The sequence below is a fragment of the Vanrija pseudolonga genome, chromosome 3 (genome assembly GCF_020906515.1).
Source record: "Vanrija pseudolonga chromosome 3, complete sequence".
NCBI lineage: Eukaryota > Fungi > Basidiomycota > Tremellomycetes > Trichosporonales > Trichosporonaceae > Vanrija > Vanrija pseudolonga.
This window is the reverse complement of record NC_085851.1, coordinates 3,640,229-3,659,717: the sequence shown is the minus strand read 5'-3', so window position 1 is coordinate 3,659,717 and position 19,489 is coordinate 3,640,229. Positions and strand designations below refer to the sequence as shown.

At 59.7% G+C, this 19,489-nt stretch overlaps 6 protein-coding genes across 7 annotated transcripts; 3 read left to right on the top strand and 3 right to left on the bottom strand.

Annotated features, from left to right (window-relative positions):
* Positions 1–3: 3 nt before the first annotated feature.
* Positions 4–770, bottom strand: SRP9 (Signal recognition particle protein; the record flags this gene model as incomplete). The annotated part of the gene is made up of 4 exons (XM_062771506.1): positions 670–770; positions 577–612; positions 357–425; positions 4–291 (listed from the first exon to the last, which is right to left on the bottom strand). The coding sequence occupies exons 1-4, from the start codon at positions 703–705 to the stop codon at positions 4–6; spliced, it is 429 nt and encodes a 142-aa protein (XP_062627490.1). The 5' UTR covers positions 706–770.
* Positions 771–1,025: 255 nt separating this feature from the next.
* mob2 (Maintenance of ploidy protein mob2) lies at positions 1,026–2,253 on the top strand. The gene is made up of 5 exons (XM_062771505.1): positions 1,026–1,120; positions 1,184–1,428; positions 1,485–1,578; positions 1,616–1,743; positions 1,778–2,253. The coding sequence occupies exons 1-5, from the start codon at positions 1,095–1,097 to the stop codon at positions 2,047–2,049; spliced, it is 765 nt and encodes a 254-aa protein (XP_062627489.1). The 5' UTR covers positions 1,026–1,094; the 3' UTR covers positions 2,050–2,253.
* On the bottom strand, positions 2,247–11,099 carry Nf1_1 (Neurofibromin; the record flags this gene model as incomplete). 2 transcript variants are annotated; one of them, XM_062771503.1, is made up of 10 exons in its annotated part: positions 2,247–2,592; positions 2,644–2,949; positions 2,996–3,133; positions 3,182–6,794; positions 6,840–8,124; positions 8,175–9,086; positions 9,135–9,401; positions 9,439–10,575; positions 10,630–10,776; positions 10,914–11,099. In XM_062771503.1, the coding sequence occupies 10 exons, from the start codon at positions 11,097–11,099 to the stop codon at positions 2,529–2,531; spliced, it is 8,055 nt and encodes a 2,684-aa protein (XP_062627488.1). In that variant the 3' UTR covers positions 2,247–2,528. The 2 variants fall into 2 exon arrangements, with proteins under 2 accessions (XP_062627488.1, XP_062627487.1); XM_062771504.1 differs by having other exon boundaries at positions 3,182–8,124.
* A 1,616-nt stretch (positions 11,100–12,715) lies between these two features.
* Positions 12,716–13,981, top strand: stx18 (Syntaxin-18; the record flags this gene model as incomplete). Its single annotated transcript, XM_062771502.1, has 3 exons — positions 12,716–12,962; positions 13,027–13,264; positions 13,305–13,981. The coding sequence occupies exons 1-3, from the start codon at positions 12,810–12,812 to the stop codon at positions 13,979–13,981; spliced, it is 1,068 nt and encodes a 355-aa protein (XP_062627486.1). The 5' UTR covers positions 12,716–12,809.
* Positions 13,974–15,259, bottom strand: TVP38_0 (Golgi apparatus membrane protein TVP38). Its single transcript, XM_062771501.1, has 6 exons — positions 15,135–15,259; positions 15,063–15,073; positions 14,868–15,010; positions 14,495–14,823; positions 14,404–14,447; positions 13,974–14,359 (listed from the first exon to the last, which is right to left on the bottom strand). The coding sequence occupies exons 1-6, from the start codon at positions 15,237–15,239 to the stop codon at positions 14,053–14,055; spliced, it is 939 nt and encodes a 312-aa protein (XP_062627485.1). The 5' UTR covers positions 15,240–15,259; the 3' UTR covers positions 13,974–14,052.
* A 272-nt stretch (positions 15,260–15,531) lies between these two features.
* On the top strand, positions 15,532–19,473 carry RAT1 (5'-3' exoribonuclease 2). Its single transcript, XM_062771500.1, has 5 exons — positions 15,532–15,753; positions 15,797–15,965; positions 16,019–16,434; positions 16,476–18,446; positions 18,495–19,473. Exons 1-5 carry the CDS (start codon positions 15,751–15,753, stop codon positions 19,335–19,337), a joined length of 3,402 nt encoding a protein of 1,133 aa, XP_062627484.1. The 5' UTR covers positions 15,532–15,750; the 3' UTR covers positions 19,338–19,473.
* The last annotated feature ends 16 nt before the right edge of the window (positions 19,474–19,489 follow it).

Genomic DNA, 19,489 nt, shown 5'->3' with positions numbered 1-19,489 from the left:
CACTCATCGCTTGCCCTTCTTCTTCTTCTTGCCCGCGCCGCCGCCGGTAGCGCCGCCGCCAGCAGTGGCAGCAGGCGTGCCCTTGCGCTGTGGCGTGTTGGAGCCTGATCCAGCAGCGCCGGCCTTGAGGGGGTCGTCGCGCTCGGCCGTGGGCGTGCCGGCGCCTGCGGACCCGCTGCCCACCACCAGCGGGGCGCGGCGGCGCGCATTGGTGATGCTTGAGAGGAGGCGGAGGTTGAGCGACTCGAAGCGGTTGAGGATGATGGCCGAGAAGGTCTTGTACTTGATGCACTGGGGCGTGTGAGCGGGCTAGCAAAGGGCAAGGTAGGGAGCGTCAAGCGCCGAGCGTAACTCACCTTGATGTCATCTGTCACCTTGAGCACGAGATGCCCCGTCTTGGGGATGAACTTGACGACATAGCGCGTCTGGGGTGTGAGTGGACGTCGGCGCTGGCGGAGCTGGCGGCGGAGGCAGAGGACGGAGAAGGCGCACGACTTCGCGAGCGCAGGCCCGAGGCCAGCACGCCGAGCCCGTTGCTCACGCCGTCGCCCATCGCCGCACTCGCTCACGACTCACTTGTCTCGGTGCGCGGTTATACAGCTCGATCACGGCCTGGGGGTATCTGTCAGCTGCTTGCTTGCTCTCCTGCCACTGCCACGCCAAACTTACGCTCTCAAAGTCGGTCCACGTCTTGATGTAGACCATGGCGATGAGCTGGGCGCGGGTGTGTGTCGGCGGTGTGTTGTCGTCTGCAGTGTTGTCGTGTCGTGCGCCGACGCCGAGATTGCATGCGGCAGCAGCATATGGAAACCTCGGCGTGGTGGGTGGTCGAGTGACCATGTGGTGATAAGCCGGCGCAACTTTTGCCACGCCATTCGCCACGTGGCCGCCAACGCGTAGATCGGGCGGGCGGGCGCTCAGGCGCGTCGAGCAGCGGCCCTCCCGTGTCCCGGTGGCACGCACGCCGTGGTGGTGGCCCCGACGTGTGCGAGGTGCGACATGCTACAGCCTACACAACCGTGTCACCTCGTTACAGCACGTCAACTCAACTCACCACATCTAACGCCCGACACGACACACTCACGACCACCGCAATGTCCGGCTTTCTCAACTCATTCGGGTGAGCCTCGCCTCCTCCCTCCCTCCACCTCTGCCCCACCACGCGCTGACACTCGCCCCCAAGCAGCCGCCTGCGCGCGCCGAAGCGCTCGCCTATCCCGTCGCAGCTCGGCGCTACCGCCGGCGGCTCGTACGACGCGCCGCTCGTCTCGCCCGGCGCCGAGGTCGCCGGCTCGCCTGGCTCGCCCGTCCAGAAGCCCCTCTTCCTCTGCCAGCCGTTCGTCAAGGCCGCGCTCGTCAAGGGGAGCTTCAAGACCATCGTCGCGCCGCCAAAGTATGTCGACGTGAACGAGTGGGTCGCTATCAACTGTGAGTGGGCTGGGGGACAGTAGTGGTGAAGAAGCGCAGCCTGACCCTCCCCGCAGTGTTCGACTTCTACCACAACCTCAACCACTTCTACTCTGCCCTCACAGAGTTCTGCACGATCCACAACTGCCCGACAATGTCAGCGGGCCCGACGTACGTCCTGGCTACACTGGACGCCCACTGACCCCAGACTAAACTTCCTCTGGCCCGACCAGAACCAGCGCCTCGTCAGCCTCCCCGCGCCGACGTACATCGACTTTGTGATGAGCTGGCTGCAGAAGCTGCTCGAGGACGAGGGCGTGTTCCCTACCAAGTCTGGTGGGTTGCGTGTCTGTTGCCGAGCTGACCCCAGGCCGCGACTTCCCCCAGTCGTTCGCGTACACCGCAAAGCACATCTACAAGCACCTCTTCCGCGTGTTTGCCCACCTCTACCACGCCCACTTTGAGCAGGTCGTCCACCTCTCCATCGAGGCACACTTCAACTCGCTCTTTGCGCACTTCCTCGCGTTCGGCAAGGAGTTTGACCTCCTCGTCATGAAGGACCTCATGACCCCCCAGGGCTTGGGCCAGGGTGTTGCCGAGCTCGCTGAGCGCTGGCGCGAGATGGGCATCCTCGAGGTGTAGGAGGACACCGGAGGAGCTCGCTGCACGAGGAGAGGAGAGGAGGAGCAAGTACCGGACGACGCGCTTGGACGCCCCCACCACACACCCCGGTTGTATCATGACACGTCGACGTCGTAGCATCACTCACGCCGTCGCACCATTCCCCTACACATACGACCTCACACATACCCCCAGTCAGTATTGCAGCTGCATATAGACGCGCGCATCGTGAATGAATGCAAGATACTTGTGTAACCAAAGGTATGACTACTACGGCAGGGGGGTCTACTACGCAAGGGTCAACAGCACACTGCAAAGTTTAGCAGCTCACGGTCCAGCCGCGAGCTGCTGCGGCGCGTGGACAAGGGGGTATCAATCACTTGAGTACAGGGGGGTACAGAACCGGGCAGGCAGCGCCCCGGTGCTTGTATTATAACGCGGGTGGATAACCTGGAGAGCATGGGGTATTACTAGATGGGTGTGCCACATCAACTGGCGCATCACTTTGGCACCTCGCAGATAGCCTCAATGAGCTGCCCAACCCAGTTGCCAATGCCAGTGAGGCTGCAAAGTCAGCAAGGAGTTCCATTTGAGGCCACCCTAGTCCAAACTCACCGGTCGGCAGAGCCGGGCTGGAACGACATGTCGTTCAGACCTCTCATGCCAAGGTCGTCCAGCACCTGCTCGCGCGTGCCGTGGGGAGTCACCACAGGCATCGGCGCAGCAGAGTTGTTGATCGACGTCGAGAAGTTCTTTTGGTGGAGCGACTGCGTCGACTCGTTGCCCGCAATCGGTACCGGCGCGAACGAGTAGGACGCGTCTGCCATTGCTCGCTCCATGATGACCGTGACGGCCGACAGAATCGCAGTCGACGATGTCGAGCCCATCACACCCGCCATTCGGGGGATCAACGAGTCGTAGCTGGAAATCGTCAGTGGTGTTCCGGGAACAGTCAGTGTGGACTCACGCAAGAGCCACGACATCGGGCATCTCAATGCTCGCCTCGGCCAGCAGTCTGTAAAGAACAAGTCGCTCCGTGTCGGTGCTTGCCGAGTGCAGCATGGTCACAATAAGAGTGACAAGAAGTAGAGCAGTCGAGTTGTCCCTGATGAGGTCAGCCTTGCCTCACACCACAACCACCTGGGCTACTCACGGAATGCTCAAGAGGTCAAAGACCGACAACGTCGACAGGTCACGCAACTCCTCCTCGGCGACATCGACACCAGCGGCAGTGAACAGCCCCTTGAGGTCGCTCGCCTGCGCGGCTGCAATGGGAAGCAGGGAGGTGAAGAACGCAACGCTGCGCGACCCAATCAATGGCGCATCCTCCTCGATCGGCTCGAGACGAATTGAGCTCGAGAGTCGCAGCAACTCGGTCAGAGTCACAATCGTAAGCTTGCGCGTGTTGGGATGGCGAACACCCTTGTAGACAACCGCCACGAGGGAGAAGTACGGGTTCGTGTCAAAGCTCACGCCGCACACCTGGTCGAGGTTGCGCGCAGCCTCAATGTACCGGCGGCGCACAGGAAGGAGGTACTCGAAGATGCCGTTGGCGAACAAGCCCTCGCCCTCCATGTGCCGAAGGGTGCTGAGAAGCAGCTCGAGGGCTGGCGCAAAGATGGGGATGTACGACACCTCCATGAGGCCAACTGCAAGCCAGAAGAAGATTGGAGGGTACTTGCTGCGACGTGACAAGCCAGGTAGCAGCCTCGTCAGACTGCGAAGCACTGATATGACGTGAACCGTGTTGGTCTCGTTGAGCTTGTGAACGCTGGTCCTGAGGGAGCCAAGAGTCTGGAAGACTAGGTCGTCGTCAGCCTCCTCGCTCGCCAGGTGGCCGAGGGCAAGGAAACACTGCGACTGCGTGGCAGGGTTGTGCTGGAAGGCGGTCGAGGCGATCAAGCCGGTCCAGCGAGCGCGCCAGGCGTTGGCGCAGTCGGTAGTCGGCGCACCAGCCGAGAGGACGTCCATCAAGAACTTGATAACGAGGTCGAGCGAGTCGAGGTACAAATTGCCATACTGGTCGTTCTGGGAGAGACCCGAGAGCTCAAAGTTGTACGCCATCTGCTGGAGGCCGAATGCGTTGATCATCTCGGGTTGCTGCAGTCTCTTGAGCAGGTGGTGGAGTGTGGTTGTGTCCATGTCGCCACCCGAGAATGAAATCGACAAGGACTGAACAATGCTCATGGTCAAGCCATAGACTGTCTGCCGCATGAGAACGGGGCCGACTCCGGCGAGGAGCACAATACAGAACAGGAGCTCCGGAAGGAAGACCTGCGTATCGAGAGGCGACTGCGGGCTGAACGTGAGCGCGAGGTTGAGGCGCGCCAGAATGATGATCTCAGTCCACGCATTGTTCTCGGTGAGGTTGTTGGTAGGCGTAGAGTAGGTCTGCGAAATGGTCTTGCGCAGACGGACAATGAGCTTGCCCTTGACAGCAGTAGAGCTGAGCGAGACGAGAATCTCGGCAGCGTTCTCCGCTCTCTCCGAGCCAGGTCCGGCAGCAAAGGCATAGTTAAGCAGCTCCGAGACCACGAGATCAACCAGAGCGTCGTGGGACTTGCCGATAACGCTCCAGACGTGCTCTTGGAAGGACAGGTGGAGGCGCTTCTTCTCCGTTGCCGTCAACGAAATCAAGTTGCGGATGATCTCGATGACTTGCTTGATAGGTTCAACGCCGTCGTCTCGAGTCGGCTTGGCGAACAGTTCCAGGTTGGCAAGCCAAGGGGGCACGTAGTGAAGGCAGGCCGTCTTCTGAGGCAGGTCTGCCTTTGTGAAGCCAATGATCCACTCCTTGAGGAACTCGAGGGTGAGGTTCGGCGCCGAGCTGGCGAGAAGCTTGCTAAGCTTGTAGACGAACTCGAGCGAGTTTCCAGGAATGAGGAGGCCGGCGGACACCGGGGTGACGAGAGACGACAGGTCAAACTTGAAGAACTGAGAGAGCTCGTGAACAAGACCGTACGCCCCCATGCGCAACGTCTCGTCATTCGACGAAAGGTTCAGGAGCGCGACATTCAACAGAGTGCCTGGGACGTCGCTGGGCCTGAGAACACGGTCCTCCGTCGATGGCGACTCTCGGAGGCGACTGCGTGCCGAGCGGATGATCTGCGCCATCTCGCCACGCTTACGCGAGATGAACGTGACCGTTTGGTTCTGAGAGTGCTTGACCACAAGCTGGTCTGAGGCTGGCCCCCCTCCCACGCCTGCTCCCGCGCCTTGACCAAGGATAACGTCGTTGACGTCCTTGAGGTTGACGACGTCGATGATGTATGACTTGACGGTAGGAGTAATGTCCTGCTTGCGCCACGAGGCCACTTGGAGGCAATCGTCGCCCAGCTTCACGACGACTGGCATCTGGCTTTCGTGGTCAGCCAGCCAGAGCAAGTTGGTGAAGACATGGTCGGCTTCAAAGGCAAGCGCCAGCGTATGCTCCGGAAGCATAAGCGTCGTGAACGGAACAAACTCGGCGAGCTCGGCAGGGCTGCTAGCTCCAACAATGTTCTTCGTAAAGCCGTTGCCGACAGCTGGAAGCTCGGCGATGATGCGGCGCACACGCTTGCGGGCGTACGAGTTGGGGTTGTACAGCGCGATGGTCGCGACGTGGCCCCACAGCGACGGCGGAGCCATTTGGATGGCACGGCGAAGCCAGGCCGAAGGCAACTCGGTGGACGGCGAGAAATCGGTCAAGTCGATGACAAGGTCGAAAGGCTCGGCAATGTTCGCAATCTTGGAGAAGATGTGGTACGCCAAGAGATCATAGTCGATGTATGTGACACGCGAGACGATGAAGTAGAAGATTCGTCTCTGGTTCTGGTTCGCAGGGCCTTCGTAGAAGACGCCATCGACGCTCTCGGTGCTTCGGTCGGCATTGTGGCGCATAAAGTCGTCAAAGACCTGGTTGCGTGCGTTCGAGCTCAGGCGAGTAAAGTCGACGGGCGGGCCAGTCTCCTCCATAAGGAGGCGAAGCGATGCGGCCGCAGCTCTGCCGTCGAGCTCGAGACGAATGTTGCGATCGTTTGACCGCCCGCGGAACGTTTGCGGCATGTTCTCCAGCGAAGTTTCCAAGCGAGCAATGTGCCTGAAGACGAATCGCTGGATTAGCATGTTGTCACCGTCCGTGTCGAGGTTGCGCTCCGCCTCCTCTTGGAAGGTCTTGATGGCCTGCGCCACCTCCCAACTCCTTGGCCGGACTGCCAGCTCTGAGAGGAACTTTGTGACCTGTCGAATGTTCTCAGACAGGAACGGGTTCAGCACCTTCATGTGGGCCTCCTTGTTGCCGAACAGGACATTGTTGGCCAAGTTCTGCACGACCTTGGTGATCAGCAGCAGCGCACGGCGCGTGTCCCTAGTGTCGGGGTTGACGTCCAGGTCCATGGCCTCAGGGGCAACGATGGCAGGGCACAAGAAGCGCAGGAACAGGAACGAACCGACCGCCGAGTGACGCGAGTCGGGGAAACGGTCCTCGACAGAGTCCCAGATGTGATGGCAGAGTGCCTTGAACATGACCGGGGCGTTGTCCGCAGACGTGTAGATGACCTCGAGAAGTGCCTGGCACATGAGCCGAAGGTGCTCGGCATTGCGGCCAATCTCCTCCTCGGGAACCTTGGACGGGTCCAGCTCAAACGAGCACTCTGGTGGCTTCTCCTCCAAGTGGTGGATAAGTGGTTGTAATGTTGATCGGCAGTAGTTGTAGCCGTACGCACGACCAAACATGGTGAGCAGTCTTGTCGTGATCGAGTTGGCGCGGAACAGCTCGGACTCGTGGTCTAATGCGCGGTTAGCTCTGGCAATACCACAGTGAGATAACGTACTGGTCTGAGACACCTCGCGTTCGATGAGGAGCTTCATCAAGCTCAGGAGGCTGCCCTTGGCCTCGAAAACGCGGAAGAGCATCAATGACACTTCGTCCACTTCGCCGGGCGGGCACACGTCGCACATTGCCATGGCCAATGCAAGGTTTGGGGAAGTGAGGGCTTCAAAGTAGGCCTTGGGTGCCGTGATGCCAGTCTTGGTTGCAAGACCACCGAAACGAGTGTCTTGCTGGAGAATGTTGGAGATCAGCTGCATGAAGGCTGTGCGGATCGTGGGGTCGTCGTGGTAGCCGAGCGTCAGGCAGTGCTTCAGACCAACGTCGATGTTGGCGGACAGGAGGTTGGACAAGACCTGAATGGCGAGTGCGGGGTACGTTTCCGTGTTGGACACCTTCATGCTGAGACCAGAGACCGAGGTGGCGACATGCGAAGACTCGGTCTCCGCCGAGTTTGCAGACCTCTCCAGGACTCGCACCAGCATGTGGTAGTAGCGGTAGAACAGACGCGATTTGACAACAAGCTGGGTGTCTTCCGACTCGGCACCAGGTGGCTTGATGATCAGGTTGTCGGTGACGGGGATCATGGCCCGCAGACAGGCGTGGTCGAGATCCCGCTGTATCCTGTCGTTGCCCACAAGATTCTTGCTGCCCTCGCCGTCTCTGAACGATTCGATGGACCACTCGCACATCCACTCGAGCACAGCGTTTCGGAGCTTGTTGTTGTTGCCAAGGATCGCAAAGTCTGGCCTGTTGAGCACAACCTCGATGAGCTGGCAGTATCTCTGCTTGATGCGCATCTGGTAGTCCTCCCGGCCCAATCGGTGCGTGTACTGGGCGATCAGGTACAGGAGCTCGCCCATTTCCACCTGAACGCCGTTGTCACCAGGACTAACGCGCTCGACTGTCGACTTGAGCACAGCAATGGCCTGGTCGACGTAAATCGTGAAAGTCTCAGAGGCGGCCACACCACCGGGCACGAACGCATGAGACAAGAGCTTGGTCATCTGAAGAATCAGGACTCGGCTCAGGCCCAGAGGCAGCTCAGTTCCCAGGGCATCCTTGGCCGCTTCACGAACGTGGATAGAGCTGCTGATCAAAAGGTCGACCGACTGGCGGATAAACGACTCCACATGCGCAGTGAGGTCGATGGGCTCCTCGTACACTCGGGGCAAGACACCTTTGCCCAGAGTGTCCGTCACAGTGACAGGGGCGATATTGTCCTGAAGGGCGACACTGCTGGTGCTGCACAGGAACGCGATGAGATTCTGCCACTCCTTAGATTCGTCCTGAGAATGATCAGCAGTGATCTCACGCAACCTTAAAGTATAGAGCTTACTTCGTTCAGCCCGACAATGTCAGCACTCAGCATTCGACGGCGACTGTCGCGGTCGCCGTTGCTTTCAGACGCCTCGGCCTTTGCGATTTTGGCGGCAAGGGCCGTAGCACGGGCATTCAATCCAATCCAGATGGTGCTGAGCAGGGTGGAGGCACGGATGTGCTGCTTGATGACCCTCCGGATGGCGCGTTGCTGCAGCTGGCGACCAGTGGCAGGAGGCAAACTTGCGAGCTCAGCCAGCATCGTCGAATGATCCGTAATCTCGTCCAGCTGGGCCTGGCTATTGCTGATACCAGACCGAACGAGGAGGACCAACTTGCTGAGAGCACGGAGTGACTGCGACGCCATGTTTGTCTGCTGGACATCTGGACCGATCAAGCTCGTAATCGTGGCGACTTTAGCAACCAAAACAGCTGCTCGTGCGTTTGGTGCCTTGGTCATGATGTCGGGCATCGTCGTCGCAGCCTTCCAGACTGTGAGCACTGTTTGCCGGAATGCGCCTGCAATGAGAGCGAGGTCGGACACGTTGCCCATGTGGAAATCGACAAGCAACTGTCGGCTGGCGTCGATAAGGATCTGCCAGATGGGGACAGCCGAGTTGGCAGCCATAGCAGCCCGAGGAGCATCAACACCCATGGAGTCGAGGAGTCTCTCCAGGATTGCAATGTTTGTCTTGGCCGCCTGTGCACGAATCGTCATGGGGCAGAGCGTGCTTGTCAACGACGAAATGACAACCAACGTCTGTCCCAGAGTGTCGTTTGAGTCACCAGCGCCATCGAATGCGAACGCCGGGTCCAGAGCCATCAGGTTGAGAACCTCCCAAATCAAGTCGGTCTGTGATCCCGTGAGGTCAATGCTTCCACGAATCGGCAGACCCTTGGATTTGTTGCCTATCAGCGCGTTGGTCTGGGACTAAGATTTAGGTCAGCACTGGCTTTACAGGTACCATCGTTCACTTACCTTGAGAATGACACGGACGGATGGGGCAACATCTGGCCGCAGCTCGTGGACAGGCGGGTACCAAGGCAAGCGCTGGCCCTCTGTCACGATAATGGTGCAGGCTCGCACTCCAATCATCTTGTAGGCGTCCGCAGAGTCGTTCCACAGTTTCGGGAAGATGAGGGATGTTGTGAGGCTCGGGGTGTAGCGGTAAAGGGCAACGAGTCCATCCACCAGCACGCTGGCGTCGGTGATTTCTGATGTCAAGGACGAGTAGAAGAGGGCATTCTGCAATTGTCAGCCATATCCCCGCCGCTCCCCTTACCTTGAGGTCGTTGTGCAAGTCTGGTAGAAGAGTCCTGATACCAGAGCCCTCAAGCCGTGGGCTGCACGACAGGGCTGCGCGAACCAGATCGACGGCACAAATGACACAAGCCTCGAAAGACTTGGCCTGTGTCAAGCCCTTGCGAAGACTTTCAATGAAATTGGCCTTCTTGCTCAAGCCGCTTGTTCGGCCAGTCTCGCCCAGAGCGACCTTTCGAAGCGAGTCGGGCGAGAGGACGAGCAACATGGCCAGGAATGGGTAGTACGTCTTGCCGCGCTTGCCACTGGCCGAAGCCTCGCTCGAGCCAGAGATGGCCTCGAAGATGATATCAGCGCTGTCAAGCTTGCGTTTGCCTTCAATGAGCTGCTGGTACTCGTATGGGTAGACATCGATCCAGTTCCAGATGGCTTTCCGCAACGCATTTGCCAAAGCAGTCTGGGCCGGACGCTTGACATGCTGGATCGGCTGCTGCCAGTCCTGGAGCACCTGCGCGAGACGAGAGAAGTCGACATTGGACCATTCGAGGAGCCGCAACTCGATCAGCTCTGGATTTTCTTCCAGAGTCGTCGTCAGGTGGGCCACCCTGGCCTTGATACGCGACAGAACCAAGGGCCAGTTGGAAGCCGAGAGGAAGAAGATGATGCGGGCCGTGTACCTGGTCACCTGGGCAATTGCGGTCGCCGTTGTGGACGCTGTTGGCGCTAACAGAGACTCGGAGACCGGAGGAGGGGCCTTTCCTGACGCTGCTGGGTACGAGTGCTGCTGAATGAACTGAGCACCAAGAGAGAAGGCAGTCGAGCTCGGGCTGACTTGTCGGTTCCACGAGTTGACTGTTGAGCTGGAAGCCGACTTCCCGTCCTTGCTAGACAGCGGCACTGGGATCCCCAACTGCCCACTGTTGTCTTGCGAGATCAAGCGAGTGTAGGAAACCAAGATGCCGAGGAGATGGCGCGCGAGGTTGTCGTCCAAAGGAGCGGGATCTGGCCAGCATTGCGGAAGTTCTGATGGCTGGTATGGGGAGGCTGCAGTGTTGATGCGCCATGACTCGGAAAGGCACATTAACAGGATGTGAAGGATGAAGAGCTGAGATTGAATCGTGTCCAGCGGAACGTCGACGAGGGGCACAGCGGCATACAGCTGTAGATTGTCAGTATCTTCTCTCTCGCCCCCATCGCAAGCGCTTCTTTGTACCTTGGCAAGGGTGTCGAGGGCACTGGCCAGCGTGTGTGCGACGACCGAGAGTTGCAGTCGGGAGATCTGGAGCAAGCTCTCGACCGTCGTCTTGATACCTTCGTCATTCTCCAAGATGGCGAGTTTGATACCGGAATTGCATGGCAGCTGTTGCGGGTCAGTTGACTGTGACAAGGACGCGTCCACGGTCGCGCGCGCCGGCGTGCTGGCAGCGCCGGCAACGACACGCCCAGACGCTTTGGCCGCCGCGTGTCTGAACAAAAGCAGGCCGCCCAACGACTCACTTTATCAACCAAACGCTTTACGAGCGTCTGGACCACCCTCTGCTCGCCCGATATCATTTCTGGCCTTGTAAGTTGTCCCCCGCCGTCGTGGAGGGAAGGGTTGTCGGCATGCTGAATGTCTACCGAGCGAACGCGACCGGCGGGTGAATTAAAGGATGTGTGACCAGAGGCCCGTCGGAGCGGCATCCTTGTCGATGCAGTCTTGTGGACCTCGCTGGCTAAGCGGTCATGAGAAGGGGGGTGGAGAGAATGCGGGATGTAGTGAGCAGCTGGAATGTTGATTGATGTTGGGTGGGGGTCAAAGGTGGGTGAGGAGGGGGGGTGGGGGTGGGGGGTGGTGATGAGGAGAGTGCGATGGGAGATCGAGTTTCGCGCGGCGCGTTGGGTATGGTGATAGTGTGTGTGTGTGGGTGTGTGGTTGGGAGGATGTTGGGTTGACGGAGAGGGCTTGCGGCGTTGTAGGGCGGGAAAGATCAGACGTCCCCGACCGACTTTGCCAAACGCACGGTGGTATAGGTCAGTGTGGTGGTGGGTGGGTAGGTAGATGGTACTGGTGTGAGTGAGGTAGGTCGTGGTCGTGTAGCGCAAGTTGGTGGTGTAGCGTGCATGCATGCGTTGCAGGTCAGCACCCGCCGCGGCGCGCACCCAGCCAGCCAAGGCAGCACCAGGCAATGCAGGCAGGCAGGTCGGTCGGCGGCACGGCACGTCGACGACCTGGACCTGGCGTCTTTGGACCCTGAAAACGGTTGGCCCGTTTCTGCAGAGGTGTCGTGTCGCAGAGCAGCGTCGTTTTGCATGGCAATGTACTACCGCCCCCACCCACCCAGCAGCCAAAGGTGCCGGGGAACAGCACTTCAACTCGGTCTAGTCGTAGTGGTCGTCGTCGTCGTCTCGGGGCGGGGGGCGCGCAGTGATGGGTCAAGCACCTCCCCCTTCCTTCCCTTGCTGGCCCCGCGTGCACTTTCTGTGGCTCTACTCCTCTGTTCAATAGTGTGTGGCGCGGCGCGGCATCGGGGGCGTAAAGTCAGGGACGACGGGGCGCAACTTGAACCAAGGGAACAGGCGGGGCGCTGGTGCTTGCAGCTCGGACGGGACGCCACGGCGCGCACTGGCGCCAGACACTGGCGCAAGGCTGGCACGCTGGCAGTGCTGGTGCATTAGTACACTGTGCAGCGGCCCCAGCAAGCCAGCCTGATCGAAAGGAAGGAAGCAACCTTGAGCGGGCTGGCGCGCGATGAGACTCGAGACTCTCACACGCCCCTTGAGCTTCCTTTCCTCGACGCGCACACGCGCACGCGCGCGCCAGACGCATCGACGCATCCTTTGGATCTCTCAGTGTTCTATTCTGTAGCAACAACAGGAAACAACGCTCTCGACGTGGCCATTGATAGCGAGCTCTCGTCTTTTTGATGCATTGCCGCCACTGCTGCATGTTTCAGGGTCTGCAACCATCTTGTCACCGCCAGTGAGGATTAATTGTGTCGGGCGGCGGCGTGGGCAAAGGGTTGATGCCTGTTGGGCAAGCAGGCAAGTAGGTTGGGGTCACTAATATGCTCCGAAACTCGCAACTCGGCGCACGCGTAGAGTTTGCAGAGTTGCCTGCCCACACGTCCCACACGCGCCCACCGCGCCCACCTCGTACCGGAAAAACTACATGGAGCCAGCCACGCAACATGACCTGGACCGGCGAGTTGACCAAGGATACCACCGTGGGAGACCAGCGCATCATCATCATGCAACCCGCCGCATCCATTGTGACTGCATCCATTGTGACGAGACAATTCAGTGACGACCATATTCAAACGACGACGCGACAACAACGGCCAAGTCAAGTCGTGGCATTAACACCACACATCTCACACACCGCCCCCACTCCTCCTTCCTTCCGTCCCCACCATGGTCTACATTGACCAGACGGGCGACTTTCGCTCCCTCATCGCCGAGGGATCCAAAAAGGCCGCTGCGACACCCGGCGCTGGGCCATCCAAGTCGCGGAAACCACTCGCACCAAAGCAGGACGACAGGTTCCTCAAAGAGGCGTACCAGATTGTGCGTGCCAAGACTCCGCCGCTGCCGCTGTCGCATCCGATACAAAGCTCACACACATCCGCAGTACGGCCACCTGTCCGAGCTCCAGCGCACCCTCAAGGCCATCCGCAAGCCGTACCTCTCCACCGACGTCCCGCCGCCACTGTCCCGCCGCGCGCGCAACGATGGCGGCGATGAGCTCAAGCGGTATGAGGGGTCCAAGTACCTTTCTGAGCGGGAGCGCGACGAGATCGACGTGCGCACCAAGATGATCCTGCGGCGATGTCGCGAGCGCGTCGGCGACCTTGAGGCAGAAGAGAAGGGTGAGTCGGGCAAGGCGACGGCATACTGACGTTCGTCCAGCCCGACAAGCCAAGACGGCACCACCGGCCTCGGCTCTCTTCCAGCTCCTCCCATCGCTAGCACCAGTGGCGGTCGACACGTCCGAGCCCCTGCTGACCGCACATCGGTCGAGCATCATCTGGACCCTGACAAACTTGCTCGCCAAGCTGTCGGCCACGCAGGCAGACATGCAGGAGGAGCGCGCCAAGCGGCGGGAGGAGAGGAGCCGGACGCTAGGCGGCGGCGCAACGCGCGAGATTGCGTCGCTGCAGGTCGGTGCCGACCTGGCAAAGGGCAAGAACGCGGTGCGGACCGTCGCACCGGCCGCCCTGCCGATCATACCGACCGACGAGGCGCCGATCGAGCAGCAGCTGTCTGCCGCCCAGCTGCAGCAGTTTGAGTCGGAGAACTCGACGCTCCTCAACGAGATGGAGAGCCAGCTCAACTCTGTCCTCGCGGCCGAGAAGAGCCTGCTCGAGATCAGCGCCATGCAGACCGAGCTCGTGCGCCACCTCGTCCAGCAGACCGAGATCACGGACCGCCTGTACGATGAGGCCGTGGGCAGCGTCGCCGAGATGGGCAAGGCCAACCAGCAGCTCAAGAAGGCCAAGGAGCGCAGCGGGGAGGCAAGGCTCTTCTTGCTAGTCTTCCTCTTTGGTGCGAGCTTTGCGCTGCTGTTCCTCAACTGGTACGCATAGTTCTACATGTAATTGTTGTATAGATGGACACAAGACACAAGCACTCTATCGGTTGTACAGGCGGTCGTAGTCTAGCGGGGGATAAGCTCCTCTACTTCCTCGTCGTCGCTGAAGTCGCCGAGCAGGGCCGTGCTCTCTAGTGCCTCGGCCGCAAGCTCGCCCTCGCCCGGCTCGCCATTGTCCAGCTTGCGAATCTGCTCCAGCGTCAGGCGGTAGATCCACACGCCCGTGGCGATGGAGATGAGTACCGAGCCGCCGATGGACAGCATGTTGAGGATGAAGCGAAGCGGGTCGGGCTTGTTGTCCGGCCCGTCGTCCGTCAGCGAGTTGAGGCGCGAGCCGATGAAGACGGGGATGAAGAGGCGGGGGAGGTAGAGGCTGCGTGGGTTAGCTTGCCGCCTCCGCTACACAGCTCCACTCACACGTTGGCGAGCATGAAGTGCCAGAACTCGAGACCATCGATGGACTGCAACTGTCAGCCTTGTCACACATGCACAAGAGCGGCCAACTCACCGCAAACAGTCCGTTGCCAATGGCCCAGGGAAGCGGGCACCACCTGATCATGGCGACGAGCGGCCAACCCTTCTCCCGCATGACGTGTCCGAATGCCTCCCACTGCTTGTTCCTGCCCGTGCCCATGCGGCGCATCCAGTCCAGGAAGAAGAGCTGGGCGTTAGGTAAATCGAACAACTGTACACCTACTCTGACGGAGAGGAAGGAGAGAGCTGCGCCGGCGAGGGCAGCGAGCGACGCGATGAGGAAGCCAGGCCAGATGCCCCACGCGAAGCCGATGAGCGTCATCGAGCCCGAGAAGCCGAAGAGCGGCGGGTGGGATGAGAGGACTGGGGGTCAGTTGGAACCAGGTGGCGAGCCTTCAACAACTCACTGACGGCGAGCGACATGATGAGCATGCCCTTCCAGCCCATATCCTGGAGCTTGACGGCGATGCCGTTGAAGAAGTGGCCGATGCGCTTCGGCGTGATGATCATGATGATCGCCACGGCGATGATGTGCGCTGCAAAGATACCCCTAGGGTGGTGGTTAGTGAGGCCTGAGGTCAAGACGACGAGGTGCTGCGTACCAGAACGTGTACTGGAGGGGGAGCGAGGTCAGTCACCGAATAACAAACACACACGCCACGCGTCTTGCTCACCTTGCTCTTCTTGCTCATCTTCCTGTACGGCTTGAGCGCCTTGTGCACCCAAGCCTCTATTGTGCCTCTGAATGTTGTCATGTTGGGTCGGTGCGAGTTTGACATTGTAGTAGCAGTTAGTCAAGTCGTCGAGAGGACTGCGGGTTGTGGATCGTGGCATTGGGTTGCCGCCTAACCCAAGCAAGCACTGCCCGCGCTGCCGCCGTTGCCGTCTCTGCGGCCCGCACCAACACTGCCTTGTCATCATCGGCCAGCTATCAGATGCGGGGTCCCTGCGATCGCAGCACGGTGATAGTCCTAATCCCGGGGTGGCAATTTACTCCCGCGCCGCCTTTGTTCGAGACGACGATTATCACTGCCGCATTCAACTCCACCTCGGCTTGGTGGTTTCCTTTCAACTCATCCTAGACCCCAGTTCAACACGCGTTCGACAGCCCATTCTCGACGGGGCAATCAGATCGACAACGAGCGGCTAGGAAAGGCGACATTGGACGTGTGATAACGCTCGTGCTCAGGACTCTCCGTGACCCTCGACACTCGAGCCTTAGAGATTCGAATCGCGACTCTCTTCTTCATTGTTTTGCCACCTGGGATCTGAACAAAGTCATCTGCCAACATGGTGGGTTGCTCGTTGCCGCCGTGAACCCACTAACACGCTCCAGGGTGTTCCCGCCCTCTTCCGATGGCTGTCGAGGAAGTACCCCAAGATCATCCAAAAGGTGGTCGAGGACACGCCGTCCAAGGTACGCGGCATCGATGGGGAGATCGTCGAGGTCCCCATTCAGTTCGAGTCGGAGAACCCTAATGGATTCGAGGTCGATAACCTGTATCGTGAGTTGCGCGGCTTCGGACGGCGAGATGCGTGTGCTGACCCCCCGTGTCAGTCGACATGAACGGTATCGTCCACCCCTGTACACATCCGGAAGGCAAGCCTGCCCCCGAGACCGAGGAGGAGATGATGGTCGAGATCTTCAAGTACACCGAGCGAGTCATCAACATGGCTCGTCCCCGCAAGGTCATTGTCATGGCCATTGACGGTGTCGCGCCGCGTGCCAAGATGAACCAGCAGCGATCCCGTCGTTTCCGCGCCGCGCAGGAGGCGGCCGAGAAGGACGAGGAGAAGAAGCAAGCCATCAAGATGTTCGAGGCCATGGGCCAAACTGTTTCTGAGGAGACCAAGAACAAAAAGTCGTGGGACACGAACGCGATTACACCCGGCACACCTTTCATGGACCTGCTCTCCAACAGTCTCAAGTACTGGGTTTCCAGGAAGCTAACCGAGGACCCTGGATGGAAGGACGTGAGTGACAAGTCCTAGAGTGCAGAGACTAACGTATCCAGATGAAGGTCATCATCTCCGACTCGTCAGTGCCCGGTGAGGGTGAGCACAAGATTGTCGACTGGATCAGGAGGCAAAGGACATACGCCGACTGGAACCCCAACACGTCGCATGCCATCTACGGACTCGACGCCGATTTGATCATGCTTTCGCTCGCCACGCACGAGCCCAACTTCCGTGTCTTGCGTGAGGATGTGTTCGCCCAGAGCCAAAACAGAGGTGGCCGCCCGGTCTGCACCAACTGCGACAAGCCGGGACACATTGCTGCCAACTGCAGGCAGCCCAAGAAGGCCAAGGACCCCAACGTTGTGGAGAAGGCCAAGCCCGTCGACCCCAAGCCGTTCATCTGGCTCGACGTCTCCATCTTGCGAGAGTACCTCCAGGTTGAACTCAACGTCCCACATTGCCCCTTCCCCTTCAACTCGGAGCTTGCCATTGACGACTGGATCTTCCTCATCTTCTTTGTTGGTAACGATTTCTTGCCGCATCTCCCGTCGCTCGAGATCCGCGAGGGCGCCATCGACAACCTCCTCAAGATCTGGAAGGCCGAGCTTCCTCGCATGGGCGGCTACCTCACCAACAACGGCAAGGTCAACCTGGAGCGTACCCAGTACATTCTTGACGGCTTGTCCGCGCAAGAGGACCAAATCTTCCGCCAGCGCAAGCAGGACGAGGAGAGAGACGAGGCCAGGCAGAAGCGCCGCCGGATGGAGGACCACAGACGCCAGGACGAAGAGATGGCCAGAGAAGGCAAGATGGTGATGAACGGGCAGGAATATGTTACCGTGCCGCCGACAAACACTGGCGGCGACAAGAAGCACCCCTCATTACCGCAGCGCCCGGGCTTTGACACGGAGCCCAAGGAAGCTGCCGCTCCACCAGCACGCAAGCCTGGCAAGAAGCTCAGCTACGCCGAGCAGGCCAAGTCTCTCAAGGAGGGCCTGGCTGCTATGAGCGGCAGCAACAGCGACATTGTCAACAACCGCAAGGCCATTCGAATGGCCAACATGTCGGCGGCTGAAGCGTTAAAGGCCGAGTTAAGCGGTGACGCCCCGGCGGATGACGCCGATGTCAAGCCTGAGACGGAGGAACAGGCCGAGGAGGAGAAGCCTGATGAGGAGCAGCCAGAGGACTCTGAAGACGTCAAGCCTGAGGAGGAGGAGGAGGTCGACGACAACGCCGACGACGACGCCGACCAGTCGATGGACGTGGACGAAAAGGCCGCTGCTACGGGCAAGAAGAGGAAGGCGGGCGAGGACGATGACGAGGATGAAGAGGAGGAGGAGGACGCCGAGGACCCAGCCAACCCCGACGACGCACATGTCACCAAGAAGAAGCTTAAGGTCAACCCCGACGGTACCGTCGACTACGAGGACACTGTGCGACTCTTCGAGCCTGGCTACAGGGAGCGTTACTACAGGCAGAAGTTTGGCATCGAGCTCTCTGACAAGGAGTTCATCAGGCAGATCACCACCCACTACATGGAGGGTCTCTGCTGGGTGCTCGAGTACTACTACCAGGGTGTCCCTGCGTGGGATTGGTTCTACCCTTACCACTACGCTCCATTCGCGCAGGACTTTACCGACATCAAGGACATGGACATTAGCTTCAAGGTCAGCCAGCCGTTCACACCGTTCGCCCAGCTGCTTGGTGTCTTCCCTGCCGCCTCTCGCATCCACCTTCCTCCTCCTCTGCAGGAGTTGATGATCAACGAGGACTCGCCGATTCTCGACTTCTACCCATCCGACTTTGAGATTGACATGAACGGCAAGAAGATGGCATGGCAGGGCGTGGCCCTCTTGCCCTTCATTGACCAAAAGCGTCTCCTTGACGCCCTGGGAAGCAAGGTCAACTTGCTGACAGATGACGAGAAGCGCCGCAACAAGTGGGGCGACAACGTCATGTTCATCGCCGAGGCAAACATGCTCTACGATCCTTTCTGCTCCCTCTACACGGTCAAGGCGCCGTCGGCAGTGAGTGTTACCGGAATGTCGTTAGATGAAGTACTAAACAAACGACAGCCTGTTCCTGTTGACACCAAGCTCTCATATGGTGTGAGCGGCTCGGTGTTGGCTGACCCATCTTGTGTCCCCAACTCGACGCTCGAAACACCGATTCCTGGAATTGAGGAGTGTCCCGACCTGGAGAACAACAGCGCCATCTCTGTCCGCTACTACTTCCCCCGTCAGACGCACAGGCATCGCTCCGAGTTGTTACGAGGATACCGCCCGAAGGCGCCACGATTAACCGAGTCTGACAAGGACTTTGTTCGCCGTGGTGGCCAGGGAGGAGGTGGCCGTGGAGGGCGCCATGGGCCTGGCAACGGCTATTCGAATGACGGACCCGGGCGTGGTGGTGACCGTGGACCTCGCGGAGGCCGTAGTGACCACGGCCCCGTCCGGAATCTTCCCGGTGCGGACCGCTTTGGTGGTGGTGCCGGGGGTTACGGCGGCGGTGGCGGTTACGGAGGCGGTGGACGCAACCCGTATGCTGCGCCTCCTGTCAACGCTTATGGCGGTGGAGGCGGATACGGTGGAGGAAATGGTGGTAGCTATGGCGGTGGCTACGGCGGTGGTGGATACGGCGGCTACGGCTCTGCCGGAGCCCGCAACCCGTACGCCGCTGCCCCACCCAACCCCTACGGCGGTGGTGGTGGCAGGCCTAACCCTTACGGAGCGGCTCCATCAAGCTATGGCCAGCCTCCGTCTTCCTACGGAGGTGGTGGTGGCTATGGTGGTTACGGTGGTGCCCCAGCCCCTCGCGGTGGCTACGGCGGCGGCAGCGGTGGCTCGTACGGCGGCAGCTCTTATGGCGGCGGCCGTGGCGGCAACGCTGGCGGAGGAGGCCAACATCGTCGCTACTAAACTCCACGTTCCATTTTCCCCGCCTTGTGAAATAACCTCAGCTCTCTTCCACACCTTGTTTCAGGAGTAACAGCATAGTGTACATGTAGCACCACCTGCCATCATATGCATCATGAGAAACATGCTCAAAGATCAAGTTAAGTTCTTACGGT

Bases quoted from the DNA above. Each gene is read 5' to 3' on its own strand.
- RAT1 (XM_062771500.1), top strand. The intron at 15,966-16,018 runs GTGAGTTGCGCG...CCCCCGTGTCAG, and splicing joins CGAGGTCGATAACCTGTATC to TCGACATGAACGGTATCGTC. The intron at 16,435-16,475 runs GTGAGTGACAAG...TAACGTATCCAG, and splicing joins AGGACCCTGGATGGAAGGAC to ATGAAGGTCATCATCTCCGA.
- TVP38_0 (XM_062771501.1), bottom strand. From the start codon at position 15,239: ATGTCAAACTCGCACCGACCCAACATGACAACATTCAGAGGCACAATA. The intron at 14,448-14,494 runs GTGAGTTGGCCG...TGACAGTTGCAG, and splicing joins TTGGCAACGGACTGTTTGCG to TCCATCGATGGTCTCGAGTT. The intron at 14,360-14,403 runs GTGAGTGGAGCT...TAACCCACGCAG, and splicing joins CACTTCATGCTCGCCAACGT to CCTCTACCTCCCCCGCCTCT.
- mob2 (XM_062771505.1), top strand. From the start codon at position 1,095: ATGTCCGGCTTTCTCAACTCATTCGG. The intron at 1,429-1,484 runs GTGAGTGGGCTG...CCCTCCCCGCAG, and splicing joins CGAGTGGGTCGCTATCAACT to TGTTCGACTTCTACCACAAC. The intron at 1,579-1,615 runs GTACGTCCTGGC...CACTGACCCCAG, and splicing joins ACAATGTCAGCGGGCCCGAC to ACTAAACTTCCTCTGGCCCG.